General features: G+C 41.4%; 1 protein-coding gene across 1 annotated transcript in view; it reads right to left on the bottom strand.

Moving 5' to 3' along the window:
* tsc22d2 (TSC22 domain family 2) overlaps positions 1–21988 on the bottom strand; it is a 38671-nt gene extending 16683 nt beyond the window's left edge. Inside the window, exon 1 of the mRNA XM_073476543.1 lies at positions 19806–21988. Coding sequence (XP_073332644.1) covers positions 19806–21340 — 1535 coding nt within the window. The 5' untranslated portion in view covers positions 21341–21988. The remainder of the gene's footprint in view (positions 1–19805) is intronic.
* Between the last annotated feature and the right edge of the window lie 1168 nt (positions 21989–23156).

Below are 23156 nucleotides of genomic sequence, written 5' to 3'. Positions count from 1 at the left end.
ACTCTTTGTTTGGTGTCTCTGTAGGAAATTGCGCTATTTGCTTGCTTGCTATTAAAAAAAAATCAACTATTAAATCTTTCCACTTAAACCAAAACCTAAAGAAATTATTTTAAACTATGAAGTTCTTTAACCCTGTTCTATAAACAGGAGAACTACTGTAGAAAAGCCATAATTGCAGAGAGCAGTGTAAAAAAAAATATATTTGGGTCTGAAGACTTAATGCAACTGAGGTCAAGTTGAAACATCCTGATATTTGACTCCTCTGGAAACCGACGTCAATGCCTTGTTGATATATTTTTAGAAAAATGACTACAAGTGACATGTCAAAATGGACATTTTCTTGCAAGGTGCACACGGTTGAAGGGGTGCAGGGTCTGGTTTTTAGTCAGCCAGGCCAGGCCACACACATACATGTAAACACACCCGAGCTCATACCTATCGTTGACAGGCTTTGACCCTCGTAATCTGCTAGGCCGGAAAGCCTGGTAGAAAGCAGTGGATGGGTTCCTGCATTTTAATGGGGGAGGAAACAGAGACAGGAGAAACATGAGTAAAGGAAGGGAAACATGTAAGCTGGGAGAGAGAGACATGAGGGAGGGAGAGAGAGAGACGGGCTTTAGGAGAGAGAATGTGAATGAGAGTAGAGGAAGATCCTGAACCACACTGAGAGGTCAAGAGGAAATGATGATATGATCCAGATTGCCCAGCTCTTTTCAGACATGACATGATGAATGCAAGACCAAGTGAATTATGGACATATCAGTGTTTTTAAACCAAGTAACTTTAATGCAAACATTTCAGTGCTTAACCAATCTGTTTTCATTTATTTGTCTGCTGTAAGATGTGACAATAACATCTGTATACCTCATCAATAGTTTGGAGTCAGATTTTGTAAAAGAGTACATTATAATTTTAAATGAATGTCGGACCACCGCCTCCCCTTGTATCCTCTTGTTAAGTACAAAGATGCAAAAAAGGCCATCCTGATGATTTTTTTGTTTTATACATATGTAAAACTACTATTTGTTATTCTATAAAACCAAAACAAACAACATATTTGTAATCATGCGATTTTGTTCGGTGCTGTTTTTATTAAGTAAACAATGTCAGAAGGCCACTACCGTCATTATCAGGGAGGATGTGGACAGTAGGTTAACTTTGTAGTGACCCATTAACATTAATGAATCTACTACTACTCTACATTACTGGATCAGAAAGATTTTGGAATAGAAAGTGAACCTAAAACAGGGGCGGTTGTCCTGGCACAGTGGCTGAGAGGAGATAAAATTACAAACCAGATCAAATATTTATCAGGTAAGTGGCAGCACAGGATGTTAATGATACACCAAGTTCATAATATCACTTGGTGACAAATCTCAGTCCTGAAAACGGTCCAAGATGCTTTACTACAAAAATATAGACCAATTCATTTTCAAGTGAAAATGTTCGAGTAGTATTTGACGATACTTTCTCTTCTTTTGGTTTATTGCTCGACTCCAAGTGCTGCACTTTGACTAATATTTCAACTCATTCCAGCACTTAAACTTCAACAGACACTTCAACTTCTTGCTTAAACAAAAAAATCATCAGAAAAATGTAGTGTTTTTTATCTCTATTTCATTAATTATTCATGTGTCTTTATTTTATTTTTTGATCTTTCATTGTAAGCACAAGTCTGATCTACAGAGGCACTCTATCCTGTAAATAAACCTTGCTTACAGGAATTTGTTGAGCCATTTTAGTCTATGTGCTGACATTTTTAGCATGTATGACCACATGCTTTCCGGGCAAAAAAGATTTATTTTCACTTGCAAGGTTTGCTCTACACTGATCTGAATTTAATGCTTAGATAGGCAACTAAATTGTTTTCATTAAACTGCACAAACAGCATGTAATTAAAAAAAAATCTAGATAGCCATGTACTGAGGTGCAATGTAAGAAACAACTTTCAGCTAAAACCAATGACCACAAACAACAAACAACCGGGCAGACAAGGGGAGGTGACACAAAACAAAACATGTGACTGAACAAGTGAATGCTCCTGCTGGGTTCAAGTTCATGTCAGTCACCCTTCTGTCTGCAACCTAAATGTTAAACTTTCTATGGGCAGCTTGTTTAATAAGAGCAGGGGTGGTCTACAAAATCGTAAAACGGACAGTTTCATTATATAAGAGAGCCTGGAGGACCGATAAACAAAAGCAGGCGGGAGAAAGGAATTCATTTACGAAACTAGAAAAGCGGGGCGAACCATCCACTACTACTGTATTGGTGACCTGACAAGAGTGATTTATAGACAAGTTTCTCCATATCTGAGGCCTTGACAGATTTATCTCCACCACACCCCACAAACAGTAGCTCTGGACCTTCGAGTTTCCTCATGCGCTGGTGAGGCATTTAGACATTGCAAGTTTAAAGAGCTCACAAACAACATACTTCTACACAGCAGCTGTGAGATGGACTCTCTGAACCAGCCAAGATAACTGGTTTTATGAGGACTTTTATATGCATGATGAGTTCATCAGGTAGAGAGATGACGAGCAGAGATACCTGCAGAGAAGCTGAGCAATTCAAAACCCAAGAAGAAGAGAACGGGAAAGTCAGGAGGCATGGCATGTCACCTCACCTGAACCCCTTTTAGTAACCTCCCCCTCTGCAGCGAGAATTGTAGGATTGAAGTGGAGAAGTTTTATTTTATGTGTTACAGTAGTATAAAGTAAACAGTACTGTAACAGCCACTTTCAAAGCCTATGCTCTGTGTTTTGTTTGTGTTCTGTGCACAGGCCTGTGCAGGTTACACAACTAGGAATCATTCATGTTTTATAGCAGGTTTAACCACATTAGAGGGATCTCAAATAAATGTATGGATGAGTGACAGTTATTTCTGATATAAAATGTATCAGATTCTCTTTTTGTATAAAATACTTGCAGTTATTTAGCTGTTTCTTTGTTTATCTGAACCGTTGCAAATTAAGGTGTCAAGCTTCATGTGTTTTAGAGGTTAAATTAAGCAAAATGAGATAAGAGCCGTCACTTTTGCCTCCATTGAGTGACATCCCTAAGGCTGTGACCTCAGGGCTTTTTCAGTCGTTGTACTGGGAAACTGGGCATGCTTTTCATCATGGAAAGAGATCATGAGATTGTGATGTGTGTTTGTGCAACTTCGGCAAAATCTGCCGCCTTTCTTTTGAAACGCAGCTCCGCGCGCTCACTGTAGTAGCTACAGTCAATTCAAAGGTTTTATTGGCATGAAAGTTTCAAGAAACACTTTTGCCACGCATCAAAGCATTTTTCTGATGTGTAACCAAACAGACACTTAGCAAGACTACAGAGTGGTGACTACAGACGGAGAAAGGCTGCTACATTAGCACATTTCTTAATCAATTTATGACCCTGACCCTGTTTTTTGCTGTTCTGATAAATAATCTAATCCATTACTCAGTACTGTGATACTATTCAAAACGTGAGGTTTGTGATCCATTGCATTCCTCGTCATCAATCATTCACCAAATTTACTCTAAATGCATCTTTTCCGGATTTTCTTTCAGCTCAATACAAAATCATGCACTTCAAAGCTCAATGAAAAAAAGAGTTGAAGCATAAAAAGATGCTTTGGGTCGCAGTCATGCGTGTAAAGCATGAGCGAAGTCAAGGTCATATTGCAGCTATACATAAATCGAGGCATTAATTACAATCATCCTGTAATTTGACGGCACCGCTTCTGTTCTGACACATTGCACCTATAACAGAATTGGCCTAGTTGAGCTGTTCGAACTTGCATCGCTGCCAGAAGCAAATATTTAAGCAACTACATTCATAGCATCTTAGTGTATGTTAACTGGTTGGCCTACAGCCTCAAGCCATGCTAGAAAACGTGATGGAAAACGTGTTGGAAACTCCTCAGGACTCAGCAGTTATCTTTCAGTTTGACTGATGTGCACATGACTGCACTTGACCTCATGGTGAGTTTCTGTGGATCAGAGTTTAAGAAAGCCCTGCGGAGCATCCACATCAGGCCACTGCTTGTCCACTGTTCGCGTGACTCCTGTAATAGCATCGAAATTTAGGAGATGTTTGGTGTTTGATTCAAGGTTATTTCTGATCCCACCAATCAAAGCAAAACAGTTCGCTTGGAACTGTTTACTTCAAATATATATGTAGAAATCCCAAAGCTGTTCACTTTAAAAAATATTTTAAAGATTAAACTGTATCGGCTTGTTGATCCAACTGGTGTTTTTTGTGTCTGATTGCTGATAAAATAAACTTTCTAAATGCAGTAATTTGGCTATGATGCAACATCCTTTCTCTGCTAGTGGTCACCACTCTGTGGTCTCAGTGTCCACAACACTACCTGATGTCACGAGTTATAGCCGATCAGCACTGAATAATATGATTTTGTTTACTAAAGTTATCAAATAAATGAAGTGGAGTGAAAGTATTAAGTGGCAGAAAATAGAAATACTGAAGCAAAGTACTTCCAAATTATACATTAGTGCAGTACTTGAGCAAACTGCAGTTTGTTACATCCCATTACTGGTTATTCTAGACTTTGAGACTAAAATTGTATTTTTCTCTAAATGTACATCTGTTCCAATTTTCAGTTATCGGTCTCCTGGAATACTTGTAATCTGTATCAGTACTGGCCCAGAAAAAAAACATACCAGTCGACCCCTAATATTACTGGCTGCCCAAGTATATTTGGCGACCCATTTTAGAATTTTATACCTTTTTTTTTTTTTTTATCCGTCCGAGAGGACGACGCCACCTGAAACTTGTAAGTGCACCTGGTTGTTGCACTTTTGTTTGGTACATGTTGGTTTTGATCTGCTACATAATTAACAACAAGCTTCCTCCACACTGCTGTAATGACAAGGGGATTTGCAGGTGAAAATCCTAAATGCGAGGTGTGTCTTCATAAAACTTACTGCTGAAAAACAGCGCAGAAAACGTAACTGGTGGAGACAAACAGAGGGGAGAGAGAAACAGAAAAGAGAAAGAAGAGGCCAGTTTGTATGCATTAAGGTGGACAGTTAAAGTTACAGTATGTAACAATAATGTAGGAAACCTGAAAAAAAGATAGTTAATTTTTGAGTCTCATACTGAGGTCGACTCAGGTCCCGCCACAAGTCCTGTGGGAAACACCGTTTGTTTTCATTCAGTTAAAGGTCATTGTAACTGCTAATATCAACAATAATAATTTTAATACTGTGACACCGTGTTATTTTCTGACATGTTTATCATGCTGAGAAAATCTCATACCGTTGCAACCCTTCACACAGTCATTACGCTGTGATATATTTTGGATAAAAGCACAATGAAACATTGTCACAGTGCATGACAACGCAAGTAAACACCTTGCAAAAAGATGCCAAAAAACGGGGCTCACATTAGGATGAGTTGCCTGAAGCAAAGTCACACCAAACAGCCAAAACTGAGAGACTTTTCTCTGCTCATATGTGACTGACAAGGGATTTAACAGCCAGAACTTCTGTCAACAGAGACACTTTGTCAATGTCACAACCCTTTATCACACAATGCGAGCCCATAAACTCAAACACGTAGAACACGCAGTGTCAAAGGCTTTGGACATTACATAATTTGATTAATGATGACAGTGTTTGGGAACATAAAAATAGGCATTAAATAAATATCCACTACATGTGATATAACTACAGTGATATAACCATATTGGTTTGATGATGTTCCAACTTCCCGCTGTGGAACAAGAATTTATAAAAACAAGTAGGCCTATAAAAATCCCTCCACTCTGACAGGTTAATCATGGCACAACACACACAAGGTAAAGAACAGAGTCTCAAGTGGGATTTTGCCTGTAAAAGCCCATTCAATCCTTAAGCTGAATCAGAAAAGGCTGCTGCACAGACCTGAATGAACACATGCTCCCTCGGGTCACTTGAGGAAAAGTTGCTGCTTTTAATGGAAGGCAGAAAAATTGAATTTCCTCCCTTTAAAATAACTTAAAAACAAGGAGTCTTTAGTCCATAGACTCAGAAACATAAGGACAGGCAGCACGCCAAACACTGGGTTTTCAACTGCAGGCTTTTTTTCTGGAGTTGTTTTTCCAGCCGCAGACTTTTTGATGTTGCTGAATGCACGCAGATTTGGGCAGACTTTATCCCCACACACATGTGACAATACATCTTTATCTTCATGTCATGCATACAAACTCTCTCCCTCTTTGTATCACACAAATTGCATTTGCTGAGTCTTTTGGCTGAAGCCTGATACAGAGGGAGACTGAATAAACTGGACACTGGAGGGATGAGATGTGACCCAGCGGCTGGAGGAGTTCTCCTCATAATGCAGTGATTAGGAGATGCCGTGGGAGAGAGGGAGAAAAGGCTCAATGGCAAACAGGGACGTGACCCTCTGCATGGGGCTGAGCCTGCAGTCATACCCGAGTCAGGCGAAGTCCCAGCTGTGCAGCTTACCACCACTGACAACCCAACTCCAGCAACTCTCCTATGGGACTATACAGCATGTATGACAGAGACGAGGGGTTTGCTGGGGTATTTATGAGTCAACGTTAATAAACACGATAAGATCACAGCTTTAGCTTCATGGATGTTAAAGGCAGGCTTGAACACCTCAGCAAACACAAAGTCAGAGAAAGACGAGCGAAAATATGTCACACTGATATGAGCATTCTCGTAAGCAGCGGGTGTTAATTTCTGCTCTGGTTACACATAATTGTTACCATGAGTGCCGTCTTGTCAGTATACTTCAGGATCCGTGAACGCTCATTCAGCTGGGTGGCAGCTGATAGTGTCAGCCTGGAGCTACACAGCCTCCCTATCTCTGCTCAATTTCACTTTGCAGGGCTCAAGTTCATTGACTCAGCCGGTTAAATAAAGTGTAGAATTGGTTCCTGAAGCGTGACGGCAGCCAAGTGAACTCTGCCACACTGGCCCTCAGGTCGGTCTCTGTCTCAGCTTGTCAGCTGCTGTGTAACAACACTGGTCTGTCACTCTCCGGTGACTTTGCCACGGGTTGAGTGGGCAGGTCAAGCCGATGCGGAGCACAGATCTGACCACAAGTACAAAGGACGTGTAGAGCAAGACATACAGCATGAATTTCTTGGTGGCTTTTGGCAGGGCAGGTTGTCTCCATTTTGAATTTTCTATCCAAGAAAACCTAACATCACAACATAACCATACACTCCAACCAGTTTATTATACATGCTCCCAGGAGGAGCCACACTTCCAAACATGGAAGTGTTATTGCAACTGTTCAATACCACACTCTGGCTTTGCTCCAAGATCTTCCCGGCTGTTGTATTGCTGGTTGCCCGGGCATTTATATCTCTGTGCAGAAAAAACACTGGCAGATTCCTGTGACAAATCACAACCAACTCCTTTTACATACCGTACACTGGGTGTGTCTTGTGGGCTTTACATCGACTGCCCTAAGGTAAACTTTCCTTGCTGTAAAGCGATCTCTAGTACAGAAAAGGACCATGCAGACTAAGAGGGCCTTAATGCTGAATATAGCATATGTATCACCGTGTTGACACATGTTACATGTCACATGTTACTTCTTTCAAGGTTTAAAATATATATTATAATATATTAAATATATATATATATACAAATATTATTTTACTATGTGTATATATGCTTATGGTCACAATTCAAGATGCTTTAGAAATATCTGACATCTTTGACTCATTTTTGAGGGGCTAAAGTTGCACAAAAACTTTGCACACACACCAGAACTGGTGATTTTTTACTGTTTTTGTGCAGACAGGGCAAACTGGCTTGCTAGCACCTCCTAAAGACCAGCCTCGGAGGAAAGTTTCACCTTAATGTATGAAATTCAATGCAAATATGTATCACACCTAGACCTACAGGTATTTCTTTTTTTTTAATAGCTTTGATACTTTCGATTCAATCGAATGTAGTTATTGTTGTGTTTTTAAACACAGGGTATCAACAAAAGTATAGAAGAAACATTACGTTTGACAACATTGATGTGAGGATAAAATTATATATGCATTATATTTTGGTCATGGCTGTCACTGCAGACCAATGTGTTTATGAGCAGGTCCTCCTGTATTGGCTCTACTGTATGTGTTCTATAGTCTTAGCTTCCCTCTCACATCCAAGAAATGAACATAACAGTGACTGTCGCACAGTCAGACATGTTGGTCGCAGTCCTACATTAAATGCCAGAGCACTACCCTTTGTGGTTTCAGCTGCTGCGTCTGCTGAGGTCCATTCATGGACAGTGAGGGAGGTGCTCGCAGGATATTTTCCATTGTTTGGAGTTTTTTGGATGACCTAATTCTGAGTCAGAGCAGAGGGTGGCAGCAGGGCAGAGCACTGCCAGCAGTGGAATTTAACATTTACAGTACATTCACTTCATTCAAGTGTTGTACTTAAGTACAAATTTAAGGCACTTCTACCCTTCTTGAGTGTTTCCATTTTATAGAACTTTATACTTCCACTCTACTTTATTCTGGAAGCCAATATTGTATTTTTGGCCAGAAACCATATATAATAGGAAACTGTCTTTTTTCAAAAAATAACTTTGCTGGGCTTTAACTTCACATGTCGTTACTTTTTTGCCTGTGTTCCTGTTTCACAGTTGTATGATTGAGAATGTGAGTGAAATGTTTAAACATGTTAAACTTGGAGGCTGACTCAGATGAAAAGGCACAACGGTGTGAAAGTTCCGAATGAACCAGTCATCACACCTCACCACAGTGCTAACCAGGAGGTCAACACTGCCGATGATGACTGCTTCTTATAAGGCTAAAAGAGAACCAACAATGTTGAAAGAGCAGATTAGAAAGCTTCAAGAGGAAGAAAGGCTTCTGGTTTTCACAATGACAACTAAAGCTTTTATACATTTCAGCATTTCTACGGAATAACTCGCGTGAGCAGAGAATGAATCACAACAGCATGACGCAATAAGTTCAAGAAAGAGTTATGAAAAGGCGGGTCATTTTCTAAGTGGTAGTAGTTACACACACACAAAAATATAATAACATAATTACAGGAAGTTATTTGTTGGTAGCTAGGAGATAAATGATATGATCTGGATGATCCCCACTGTTTGAAAAAGAGGACAAGTTTGGGCACTTCTGACAAATCCAACCCGATTCAGTGATAACAAGCCAAGGTGTCATCTGTTCAACACCGGCGTTTCGAATGAGTGAATAAACCGTTATCAGTCAACCTAGCCACAATGACTCACGTCCGTTTCCTTGCAGAAGCCTGCTCATTGTAAAACATTAGAGGAGTAGGTGGTGGTGGTGGTGGTGGTGGGTGGTGGGGGGGGGCAGAGAGTGGTTCACTGCTGACGAGAGGAGACACTCGAGACGAAGTCAACTTGAGAACAAGAAGAGGAAGAAGACAACGGCGGAAGCGTTTGACAGAATATGAAAGCGGACATCAAAGCAAAGCAGGAAACCTCGGTTCTTACTAAACCTGCGCCTTTCTCAACTGAAGGCAGAAAAAAAAAGCACACTGAAGAATTTGCAGTGTCTGCATGGATGTTAGATTCAACTTGCAGAACTGATATGACCCAAGTTGGCCTTTAGAGCAGGCTGTGCTCGTGATTACTTACTTGTTGGGAGCTTCTCTATAAATCCATAAGCATATTGATATTGATACCTAATGTATTATCAATACATTGTTTAAATAATGTTAGAAGCAAAAAGCCAAACTATCTCCAGCTCCAGCTTCTCAATTGGGAGGATTTGCTGCAAGACAGTAAGGCAGAGAAATTAGTTTGGGACTTTTGGTAATCTGAAAACATCACCTTGGACTTTAGGAGGTTGTGATTACATTTTTTACTTTAATCAAAAAGATAACTGCAAGATTAATCACTAATGAAAATCTTCTTTCATTTCTGCCCTTCTGACACATTAGACCAATATATTCTCCATCAGGTATTTGCAGTGAAATGATTGATGATGACTGAAATGATTTAAGTTTTGCTAGGATGCCAGTATACCACAACTATTAGTTTTATATGCAAAACTTTTTAAAAAAAATCAACCAATTAATAACAAGGGTTATCAATACAGACATGGCAAAGATATGATTGAGGTAATGTAGAAACATTGTCTCTATTACAGATATAGAGAGCAATGTCTGTACACAGTACACTGTCCTAGACAGTATATATCTAGCTCATAATTCTTTAATAATCAAATTTCTATATACTAGTATATGCTATGTGTTTATGTTAAAAAATGATAATGGATGATATATCACTATGGGATTTTTCTTAAGGTAAAAAAATGATACCTTCCCTGTCTCTCTCAGTTGCCTATTTAATCCTGTGAACGATTTGTTTTAAGTTGTTTAATGCTGCTGGACTGTGGATTTCTTTGTGAAGGACTCTCTGCGACAACAAAACAGTTGACAATCACATGCCTCGTCTCAGAGCCTCTCTCCGCTCCGCTAGCAGAGAGCAACAGTAGCTAACGTTAGTTTGGAAATGGTTTCCGCCTAGCCTTGGCTTCTCAATAGAGAGAGCTGTTCAGTGGAGAAATGTGGCTTCCATAAACATAAAACAGTAAAAACTGAATTCAAAGATGAACATTTGATCATAACTGACAAATCTTAGCCTTTTATTTTCTTTAAGCCAAAACAGGCCAGGCCAAATCTGCTTAAGTTATGTTGTTCATCCAAGAAGTGATTTGCTTCACTGTGTGGGGACTTACCCACAGACAAACCCTTTGGAAAAAGTTTGGGACAAATTAGAAAAAACAACGCAGGCAGTGATTGAGGAATAAAAAGCTCACAGACTCTGGAGACGCTGAGAGGAAGCCAAACATGAGAACTCTTCTTCAACTTGAAGCCTCTCTTAAACTCTCTTCAGCCAAACCCACAATGTCACTGTGAGACAAACACATTCAAACACAAACAGACACACACACGCGCACGCGCACACGCACACACACACACACACACACACAGGACTGGAGAACAGATGAACAGTCACAGGCACCAGTGAGCCAGATCAGTCGACGACACCCATTGAAAGTGAGCGAGAGCACGGAGAGAGGATGGATGACTCAAATGCAGCTGCCTGCCATGCTTTCCACACATCCTCATTACTCACTATTCAGTCATGTCAGGCTCCGGGGGGCTCTATGCACTGAAACCCTGTTGTTCAGGCCTTGCTTCCCACTCTGGGAGACTGAAGGGCTGCGACAGACAGCTCCACATTTTCTACAGCAACTGGTTAACTTATTTAGAGCTGAAAAGCAATCTTCTCCTCCATGCCTGAAGAGTAAACTCTATGGTCAGCTTTATTGATCATTTCATTATTGAATTGTATTAATGACATATCGGAAAGTCAACAAGAAAAAGAGAAAGTCTGAGATGTGGCCAGTTCTGCCCAGCGGTTGTCCAGAAACTGTACCTGACGCTTGCAAAGAAACGGTCCCCTAAATAGACTATGAACTTTCCTCTCTCTCACTTCCTCTATTTTGTATCAGAATATCTGACTTTACTGTAAACCAACAGGGTACGAGACAACAAAATCAGAAATATGTGACACGCTTCCGAGAAGCAAGACCGTTGTCAAGAGGGGTTTTATTTTAAATATATTTAAATATCTCATTGACAGAAAGTTCAAACAGATTTAGGTCCTTGAACAGGTCACTCTCCATTGTAAAGTGGACGCTGCTGTTTTACGTCAGAAGCAAGATCAGTACAAATATGTCAATGTCACAAGAAAACAGCATGAGTGAGCACGTTAAAGGAAGAGCTGCAGGCAACAGGTGCTTGTGGGAGAACTTTGTAAGATATGTAGTTAAGAGGCTTTTAACAAGCTGCTGTTGCTGTGGCATGAAAATAACATGCATCACTGTTTTTCATGGTAAGCACTCAGTCTGCAAATAATTATTGTCATAATCGATTTAAGGTAGGGAAGGCAATTCTGGAGAAAGACAGTTGATTGTTGAGTGTCATTCCCTGGATGTTACTACCTTTAATTTGTGGATTTTGTTTTTTGCAATTATGGATTGTTTTGTCCACAATAAGTCAGAAAATTATGAAAAATAACCATCACAACTTCCTTCACACCAGGGTGATGTCTTCAAATTGCTTGTTGTTTCTGGCCAACAGCCCCAAAACCCAAAGACACTTACTTTACTATCACAATGAGAGTGGAAAGCAGCTAAACCTCACATCTGTGAAGCTGGAAGAAGGGAATGTTTGGCATTTTTGCTTGAATAATGAGATAAAAACGAATTATTAATATAAATATTAATGACAAAATAATTTCTGCTGATCAACTTATCAATTACTTGACTAAATGTTGCAGTTCTACAGGGGCAAGTCTCACAAAAATATATATTCAAATCAATTTAATAGTTCAGATAACTTAAGTAGCACCAATACGCCATCAATTCTGGGTAAATTAAGACTTTTCATAAAACAAAACAAAACAAAACAAAACAAAATGGCTGACAGAGGAACCTTGTCAAACCAAGCAGAACTGAAATGCTGTGGCATCCTGATGTGGCAGGACTCCGTGCTTTTGCTAAATCACCAGAAAGGCCCAGGATACAACAACGTCTTCTCTTCTGTATATTTCCAACAGGTAAGCTCTCTCTCTCTCTCAAAACTCTTTCCCTTCTTATCACTACATCCTTTGTCAGCAAACCACAAATCATTAGCATTGTTTTGCAGTTTTGTTTTCTATTTGGTACTACTGGTCAGCAGGTGTCAATCATTGATAGCATGGAAACATGGCTCTTGGTTCCAGGCTTAAAAAGTCTGTTTGATTTTGTTACCAGCCCCTGATCAGTTATCTGGATGAAAAATTGTCATAAGTCAATCTTGTGAAAACACAACTGGAATCAGTGTGTATTGTTTAATATGTTCTTGATTGACTCAATTCTCTAACATCGCCAGTGGAAGATACTGGAACATGACACAGTCCCTCAGCTCAACGTAGCCCCCCTTCTCCATGTAGAAAGCACAGACTGGTAACAAGGACCTGTCAACAGGTTCTCTCTTTGGTCAGAGGGTTAGAAATGAGTCGCCGCATACTTCACATGCTGTAACTAGCCTAAAAGATAGGGTCAAACCTGTTCTGTACTGACACCGTTTGGGAAAAGACAACAAACATATACAGTTTGCACACACTGTCCTTATTCCTGGAACAGCCAGCAACATACTCTGTGGCTGATTCAATGGCCTTGCTTCCAGTACAAACTGAGTTAGCTATGGTAGGCCGCCAGGAGTTGGTTGTTTACTTGCTTTGGCAGGTCCACTCTAATTGGAAGTGATCCCCTGACCGCATCTTGCTGAGATAACAGGGTGGGTCCTGCTATGCTAACTTAGTCAACCACTTTGCCTCACACCACTGGCCTCTTCAGATCTTCGAGAATTTATAAAAAGGGGGGGGAAAATATAACAAACTTGACATGTTTTAAAACCAAACACAATTCACTTTTTTGTGTGCTATTACAAAATGAGGATGTTAGTTTTGCACTGCCTCTGTGCAAGAAAGAAGCGTCATCTTTTTCTGCATTATGAGGGTCCAGGAGGATCCAGGTCAATTATTAGACTTGTAAAAACATGTTGGCTATTGCTCAACACTAAAACTTATACCCCAATTTTAACAGGAAAGAGAAGAGTTTGATGAAGTATAATCAGCAGTTTAAAAGAGGAGAGGGAGAGACTGCAAAGAGGTCTGTCAGGGGACTGAAAAAAACAAGAGCCAGAGACAGAACAGCCACATTAGAGGGATATAGACAGGAGGGCCGGGTCAGTGATCCAGCCCAAAAACAGAGCTGGTGCAGACCCGTCTGCTCAGGCCGCAGCCCAGGACATCCCACAATCGCAGCCATTCAGGGCTCCTGGAATGTGTCCACTGGAGGTTCAGGCAGGTCAGCTATCTGTGGAAAATAAGCTGCTCCCTTGTTTCCAGACACTGTGGCAACCAAACTACAACCCCCCAAACACACAAACACACACACCCCATCCCAAACCTGTCCCTCCATCCCTCCCTGTCGTCAGCTCCCTCCCCTTTTGTGTTAAACTGTCAAACAGGAGGTAAAGAGGTAAAGAGGAGGGTTAGGTGTTACAGTACAAGCAGTGAACACGTGCACATTCAGACTAACATTCAATGCAGGCAGGCTCTTGTATAGTTAAATAAAGATACATTTTGTGTTCTGTTGTATCTATGTAACAAAAACACTTTTTAGACTAAAATATCAGTCAATAACAGCATGAACTTTTGACATTTCACTGCACTCCAGGCTTGTAAAACACGTGCCTTCACAGCTTTTAAAGCCATGAGGAGCAGTGGGGGTTAAAACTCTGCTCATTTCTCCGGCATTCAACACTAATCCAACTGAACAAAAGACAAGTGTCTCTTCACTGTTTCAAAACAAATAAAAATGATAAAAAAGTAAAAGAATTGCTGTTATAGTCTGCTAAAGAGAGCCAAAGAAAAAACAAAAAGACATGAGGAAAGTACAAGAGAACATTAATCCTTAAAGGCATTCGACAAACTACCCTCTAAAAGACCACGTTTATGCTTGCCCCGGGTTTAGCACTAGACAATGACGACAAAAACAAATATTATTATTTTGAGCTGCGACAGTAAGTACGATTAGGCGATCTGAAGAAAATTTATCAGCAACTATTTTTGATAATCGATTAATCATTTCAGTCACATTTGCTGGTTTCAGCTTCTTAAATTTGCAACTTTTCTTTGTCACTTATGATGGTAAGTGAAGAGTCTTTGGGTTTTGGACTGTTGGTTGGATAAAAGACGCCACCTGAAGATGTCACTTCAGGTGGCTCTGGGGAATTGTGATGATCATAAAAATAATTGTTAGTTGCAGCCCTACTTGCAGCAATATTATCAAATAAATCACGCAGTGCCAATTTTATGTCTACTGTTCAACTCAGAATACACATGTTGAAGTATTTTGAGTAAAATACAGATTCTTCTTTATATCAAAAGGGCCATTCACTTGCTCAGCTAACGAGTGAAACAATATTTTTCTGAGTCTGACACAACACAGTCAGCTGAGAGACATTAACAGCTAAACATCCGCATACCAGTTAAGCTCCAACTAAGCTTCAAGTCAATCCAGTGTTAACGTATATAAGCAGGAGGCTGCTTTAAAGTCCACTGACAGTAACAAAGACTGACACTTTTTCCTGTGAACACCAACAAAATCACTCTCCACCAGTGGAACCATTGTGTTTACAACCGCAGGAGTGTCTGCACTGGAAGACTCAGAATTTCCACCAAGTTGAACTCGCACACCCTTTGCAGCTGACCTTTCATAAAGCTTCCAATCAGATTACAACTTTATGTGACATTCAATGTGTGTGAGGAGAAATTAATCTTGTGTGTATTTGAGTTTCCACAATTGCATGGTGACATCATATGTCGGCTATCAGACAAGTCGAGGAGGTCTGGCTTACTTTCCTTTTGTTGGCCCAAGTTCATCGGATTGTTTGCTGATAAGAGCGGCAGTCTTTTAATCTGCCGGAAACAAAACTTAAGTTCATGAAACCATACTCGTGACTGGATGGTGCTTGGTTGAAATCCCCCATACTGACTGTGAACAATAATCTTCACCCAGGCTCTTGTATTTCATGCAGTAGCACCCACTCAACAGCCAACACCACACTGTAGCTGAACTGGGTCACTCTCAAGTATGAATGTGGCTGTATCTACAAAAGAGAGGAGGGGTCTTTTTGAAAAAGCTTGCAGGTGCAGACCCACTTATATTCATTTAACTAACTTCTAATCACCCATACAAGATTGAACATTACAATAGAACATTACTGACGGTGTCAAAAGTCACAAATAACCAATTCTTCTTAGGGAACTACTATTTTTAGGCCAGTAAAAAAGTTTTCCAGTAAGACTGGGATGGTGAAACTCAAGAAAAACAGCCGCCTACAAATGTCAGGCTGAGAAGTGTGCAGGCCTGTGGCAGAGGAAGAGACAAATGAAAGCAAGACAGCTTACTAAAAGCTGATTCTTACCATCATACAAATTCAGCGAGGAAAAGGTTAATAATGATAATATCCGAGTGCACCAGCAGTGCTTGGTGTGATCTGCATCAAAAGAGCAATATGACTCAGCATGTAGCCTAAAGGAGGACACATTACAAATTCCTCCTATGGCTCATCATTAATATTTCCAGCAAAAACATGCAAGATGAAAGTGATCAGTTTAGATGTTTGGGATGTTCAGACCTTATTAATTTAATTACAAATTCATTCACATCAATCAGATTAATAATTTGACTTCAGGTGAGTTATTGTGCTCCTCCTCTGTTTAAAATGTAATGATATACAGTGAACTGTATGCCAGAATTACCATCAGACTGCATTTCTCTCCCATGTGCCATTACGCTACTACTGTTCTCCTGCTTGAGAAAATGTAATTAATTGTGGATTAATAATTAACATCCCTAATTGAGACAGTACAAGAGGGAGGGAGGGTGTGTCTGTCCTGGGAAGAAGTAATTGAGTTTAAGGTCAAGTGCCCCTATTGAAGGAAACAGATTCCTCCCAGGGGGCAGCTTCATCACTTTATTTGGCAGAGATGCAGCATGCTGAGCAGAGATGTTAACCATTCCAAGCTGAGGGGAAATCATTCTAATCTCGCGACTCCACCCCCACAATTCTTTGTTCCACTTTTGTGATGCACGCTAATTCAAAACAGAACCAAACAATGAGAGTTGGAGCAGATTCCTCATGAAGGCTGAGCTCGTGCACAGAACAATGCACCTCTGACAAGAGGAAAAAGTTTGAAAATATGTGTCCCGTTATGCTGGGGTGTGTTCCCTGAAATATGTCTTTTTTTTTTCTTCTTCTTCCTTTTGGTCCCTACTGAGATTTACAAGAACGTTATGAGTTAACAAGGCATTTTAATTACAACTGATGATAGTTAAAATAATGCCTATGACTGCCAACTTGCCTTTGGGCCCCACAACTTAATTTAAAAACTGCACAAGTTTTGAGGTTAACCAAAATTCAGCATGTGTGTACATATGTGAAGATATGCAGCAGGCAGGGTCCATATAGAAAGTGCCACAATTCTCATTATTTAGGAAAAGTGTATAAGAGGTGGGCTTATCCAGGCTGAATCAGTGAAACAGTTTTCTTTGTGCATTTTTCATTGTAGATTAAAAGACTAAGTTTACTTAAAACTACATAAAAAGGATCTACAACCTACGTACACGTTTGTGATTTCTATGGTTCACTGTCGGAATACGCTTGTTTTATATTTGCTAAGCTTCCTGGTGCGTTGTTCAAAGCAAAACCATCAGGAATGTTTTCAGCAACATTCAAAATGACAGAAACTCTTTTCCCATGGAACAATTTTATTTTAAAACTTGGACGGCTGAATCTGTCAACCTAGTTTTGGTTTTGGCACTGTGTCAGATTAGGCCTTTAAATTTTTTGAAATGTCATATTGATATTCCATGAAATTTGGCACACATGAACTGCCTTTCTAGAGAAACTTGTACAGTTATGACATCGCAGCCCACACCATTTAGGACAAACATTGAAAATGCACCAACCTTGATCCACAACATTGGAAAATACCATCTTTATGCAGTGTCTCCTATTGACTATGTTAAATAAGATGAAGTCATTTAGTAATCTGAAGTGGTGGTCCACTGGATTTAGTGAAGATTTTTTATCTTATTTAGCTGTAAAAATGTTATAAAGTGTGACTGAAGGGGCTATGTAGCAATTTTGTTGCAAACTGAACAACCAAAAAAAACATTATGGAAACTGGCTCCAAAACATTTATGAAGACTAACCATAACCAATGTGGGAGTTAAATCTAATTTAAAAGGGCTTAACATGCACTTTAATTATAGCTGTCCTATGTGGCAAAGTGAGCCCGCATTTCACAAAGCTTTGTTTTAATCTTATGCGGCAACTAATGATTATTTTCACGGTTGATTAATCTGTTGATCATTTTCTCAAGTAATTGATTAGTTTTTTCCTGCATAAAATCTCAAAAAATGATGACTATTATCTGAGTGTTTCCCAAAGTCCAAGATGATTTCCTCAAATGTCTTGTTTTGTAATAAAGGAGTGAAGAAATCAGAAAATGATCAAGAAGCTGGAATCAGAGAAGCTTGACTTCTTTTTAAGCTATCAATCGATTGTCAAAATAGTTGCCGATTAATTTAATAGTTGAAAATTAATCAATTAATCATTGCAGCTCTGATGACAAGAGTGCAGTTTCAAGTCTCTACAATTTACAGTCTCTGAGCAAGCGAGAAACAAGAAGAAGGAGGTTAAACCCCTTACAGGTTAGGAACAAGTCAACACTTCCTTAAGATGATGTGTCAACATGGACATGGGCAGGTCTAACATGGAGTCTGAGAGCCACAGTCGAAGAAGGCAGACATCGTACTGCTGATTCAGTCTGGTCATGTCATCGCTGCCAGAGACACAGTAGCATTAATGCCTGCTAACATTTCCACAGGTGTGTGTCTGTGCGACCGTCTGTCTGTCCTCTCCACCTCCCTGACACGTCCTGTCCTGTCCTGCTGCCACCATCACCATAGCTACGCAGACAGCCACTGATGTCACTCCTCTCTCTCACACACACACATACACACAGAAATGGCTAGAAAACGGGCACTGGCTGTTCCTCTGATGAAATCAGGGACACACAACGCAACACTGTTTCTGCCCTCGGCACATTAGTGATGCTGCTGGGATAAAGTCTGTCTGTAAACAACGATAAGCTTCTGGAATATCTGGACTATGAGCAATAAAAATCAGACCTCAACCTCTTAAAACACACACACACACACGCACCTCCTCCTCCTGGCTGTGTCATTCATAATAAGCACTGAAGAACAGAACAAGAGCACACTGATAAACACTGAGGCCTACATAAATACAGGACAGACTCTGCACGTGTGTGTGGGTGGACTCCAGCTCTCATCTGGGTCAAACATCACCTCTCCAACTGCTTGCTTGGAATGGTGAAGAGTGTGTTGAGGGCCGTCTGACAGACCCTAAAAATAGCTACAGTATGTACATTACAGGAGTACAGTGAGTAGGTATGGGAAGAGTCGGTATTTACAAGCTTTAAAGTTTGAAGTCTGAGATCTCTGTCTCTCCAAGGCAGACAGGGGAATAAAACTCACTGCCTACGTTTGGAGAGTTATTCACTTCTCAGCTACAAAACACAGCTACTGTGTGTGTTGTAACATATCTAAGTGCTTGTTAACGCCCCCTAAACCCAAACAGCCCGTATGGTTGAATGGAAGCTTGAGGGAGGGGGCTGTGGGTGTCTAAACAGGCAACACTATCCAGGGTTTTGTGAGTTGGCTATTAATGAAAAAGGCAGAGTAGTGTCTTCCTGTCGCAGCCAAATTTCATTGGCTCACTACACTTCTAATGCCTCCTTCCTCCCAGTCTACAACTTTAGACTTACAAACAGAAGTAAAATGTGTGTTCTGTTTTATTGTTCTTTAAATACAACTGAAGACTTCTAGTTATAGCATGCCTAATTTTGGCGCTAGTGAAGAGAGAGGCATTCTTCAGAGTTTGGAGTATGACCACACTGCTGTAGAATGTAACAAGAATGTTTAATATGAGGGCAAACTTCCAGATACACACTTACTACCTCCAACAATCTATCACTGCTGGTCCAGGTAGCTTTTTACCCCTCAGACTCGGGCAAACTGATATCCACACTGTAATATTGCATCACTGATGGCACACAGCTGAACAAAAAAGAAGTAAACAATATTTATAGATGTGAATTCCTTTCACACAAGCTTTTTTTGCATTATACTCTCTTACCTGTCGTCATCCACATTCATGGTTATTTGGATGCCAAACAGGCTGTTGACAGCAGGCGTGGGCAGGTTGAGGCCTTCGCCGATAAAAGGCTTTACACCATCTTTCCCTGGCACCATAACGGCACTGGACTGAGGTAGGACATCAGACTTCTGCCTACTATCTTCTGCCTGGATACTGAAGCCAGAGGGAAGGCCTGTTGTGGCTCCTCCGTGGGCTCCCTGGGGCTGGACAAGTCCTCCGATTATGGCAGGCGCATTCTGGACACCGCTGTGGGAGTTGGTGGGTATCGCTCCTGAAGGCTGCGTCTGGCTGACATGAGGCTGTTGGCCACTTCCTGTAAGGATGGGAGCCATGGCTGCTGCATTGCCCACTTGTAGGAGGAGGGCCTGTACTGAGCCTGCTTCTACACCCAACCGGTGGGCTCCTGCACCAGCACTGGTGATTAGAGGCGAGGGTACCTGGCTGGATGGAGGCCCCACAGGGAGGGTCGACATGGGAAGGTTCTGAGTGTTTGAGCCAAAGTGCTGCTGTCGATAGTCCGGCTGACCAGTGGGATGAGTCGAATAGGCAAACTGCTGGACCTGCGTGGCAGGAGGCATAATGGGAGACTTCTGCTGCATGGCACCTTGGTGCACACCATTGAGGCTGTTAGAGAGGAAGGTTTGGGGAGCACCAGGCTGCATATTGACTTGAGCCTGTTGTGGCTGCTGTGATGCTGTAGATGTATACCCTGTGGGCTGGAAGGCACTTGCCCCGCTCCCTATCTGAGAAGCCAAGCTGTAGCCTTGCTGCAGAGGCTCCGATGGGTGGGGGTGGGCGAGGTGCCCGATGGAGTAACCACTGTCCCCGGTGTTCTCCAAAGCCTGTGCACTGCTAGTGACCACAGAGTTAATAGTGGCCCCAAGCCCACTGTCCCTGTCTATACTGTGATCGAGGGTTACAGTTGGCTTTATGCTATCCACAGTTCGATTAACATTTGAATCTGAATCTCGCTCATAGAACTCAGTGCATGTCCACCTGCCCCGTCTGAAGGGCTCTCCAGTACCATGGTCAAGTTTAATGACCCTGAAACGGGAACTACAGCTGGTGCTCACAGGGGCAGTGTGAGCCACACTGGTAGAGACAGTGACAGCAGGGGCTGAATTGATGACTGTAGATGGATGGGTGGCTGAGTTTGGAACAAAGGATTGAGCTGTAGCTGGCACAGGCACACTTCCTACTAAATTATGTGGGGTGACACGACCAGTGCCTATACTTTTGTAAGAAAGTCCCCCGTTGACAGGACCTGTGGCCGGCGGCTGGCCCTCCTGAGGCTCTCCTACGTTGTTGAGAGTTTCCTCGGATGAACTCCTCTCACACACCCCCATGTCGGCCCGAGAAACATCAAATATTTCCGACGACACGTCCTCTGTCCGGGACTCGTCCGGATCGTCCAGGCTCTCGGTTTCGTCGGTGATGCTGCTGGCCGCCACCTGAGCCTGCGTTACACTCGTGATCTGGAAGCAACTTTTCTTCTTCGCTGGCATTTTCGACATGTTGACTATCTGCGTCAAGTCTGTCTGCTCCCAGATGAAACGAAGTGCTGGACTAATGTCTGAAGTAATTCACAGCTGAGGGATATGACACAGACACGTACCGTCACAGGTCATTTCCATACCGTTCCTCTTCCTCTCTCTTGTCGGAGAAAAGTGTCACAAGCGGAGCCAGACCCTGCGAAAGTCCCGAAATGTTCCGCGGTGTCCACTCACAGCACACAGGCGACTGCTGCTCTCCTTCTCCGGCCTCTCTGACACCCAGTCGGCCTTCCTTGTGTCCCGGCAGCGGAGTTGCAAACAGGCCCTTGTCAAAGTTCTTGTTCAGCAGCTGCCACCGGTACTTTAGTCTGAGGCGGGCCCGGTCTCGCAGCCCACTCTTCTCTCTCAGCTATATATGTATTTCTCGCCGACTAGCTGAGTTAGCTGATGTTAGCTAGTTTTCCATACCTGGGTACCAGCGTGTGCGATATCATGATGTAAACAAATCCATTTGCTTGTCAAAAAGAACAAATAATCCAGCGGTGGACAGAGAAAACGTCTCAAAGTCGGTGAAGTTTTGGCTCTCTCCGTGTGGACAGCTCACTTTTGGCAGCTGCTACTAGCAGCTAGCTGACAGATAACCACTTTACTACAGAGGCAGTATGCTAACAGGCTGCTAACTCCTGCCTGCCGCTCTTCTACCCCAACCACTCGACAAGATGGCAAGAAGAGCGAAGTGCATCCTGGGTATGGAGGTCAAACTATTTTTTTGTCATCCCAAAAATTATATTTACACATCGACGGCACCACAGACTTTTTTAAAAAAATTTGTGAAGTTTTGTGGCTGTTTAAAAATGTCAAATAAAGCTTAATTAATTTTACACCGCTGAAACGTATTCCTGTCCCTGACGTCACTTCCGGTTGACGTCCCACCCGGTGGAAACAGCAGAGAGAGAGAGAGAGAGAGAGAGAGAGAGTTCTCCTACAGTCGACAGATGTTCGTGTTTGGGGTGATTTGGGGTTTAAAATTTACTGATTGTCTTTCGGATAACCTCACGGATTACAAATACAGTTTAACGAGTAAACATGTTTATTTACGGCTTCTTTTATTACAACCATCGTGTGTAACATCGCCCTTTATCAATCGTCTAAACTTGCCTGACAGAACGAAGTATTTTGGAAGTATCGTCTTTTTAATCTTTTTAACTGATCTCTGTCGTTAAATTCATTTGGTATCCGGAATTAAAGTCTGAGACAGTCACTCTTCAAAATCGCGGCCAGAAGTCGCCTGTGATTCAAATCAAATGAGTCAAGACATGCGTTGTTTCTGAATGAATCATTTATCTCCGGGAAATCTTAGAGCCTCCATCCAGACACAGCTTAGCTGGCATAATGCTGCCTAACGGGGATGACAGTCATGATTATGAATGATTGATCTTAATTAATGACCATGTTGGTGTGTGATTGTGCAATGATGATAGACAGACAGACAGATAGATAGATCTGCTCACTAGTCCGTCTTCACAGGCCGACTTTAGTTGCAAATTATCCTAACTCTAACTTTACATCTTTTAGATTGATCAATTTATGGAAATGGTTGTAGTAATTGTGTATTAAGACTCTTAGTGGTGGTGATGTTTAAGTCATGTGACCACAGTGCAGTCTGTTTATAGCCTAACATTAGCTTTTCAATTCAATTTACACTTGGAAAATCACAAAATTTGCAGCAATAATCCAAAATCCAATTCAAAAATCCCACTGGCTTGTCATTAAGGGAACCAGGGCGATGCTAACTTCCAGGTTAGCCAACAAACACATGTCATCCCTACAGCACTTT

The sequence above is a fragment of the Pagrus major genome, chromosome 11, assembly GCF_040436345.1.
Source record: "Pagrus major chromosome 11, Pma_NU_1.0".
In the NCBI taxonomy this organism is placed as follows: Eukaryota; Metazoa; Chordata; class Actinopteri; order Spariformes; family Sparidae; genus Pagrus; species Pagrus major.
This window is presented reverse-complemented; position numbering and strand designations above follow the sequence as displayed.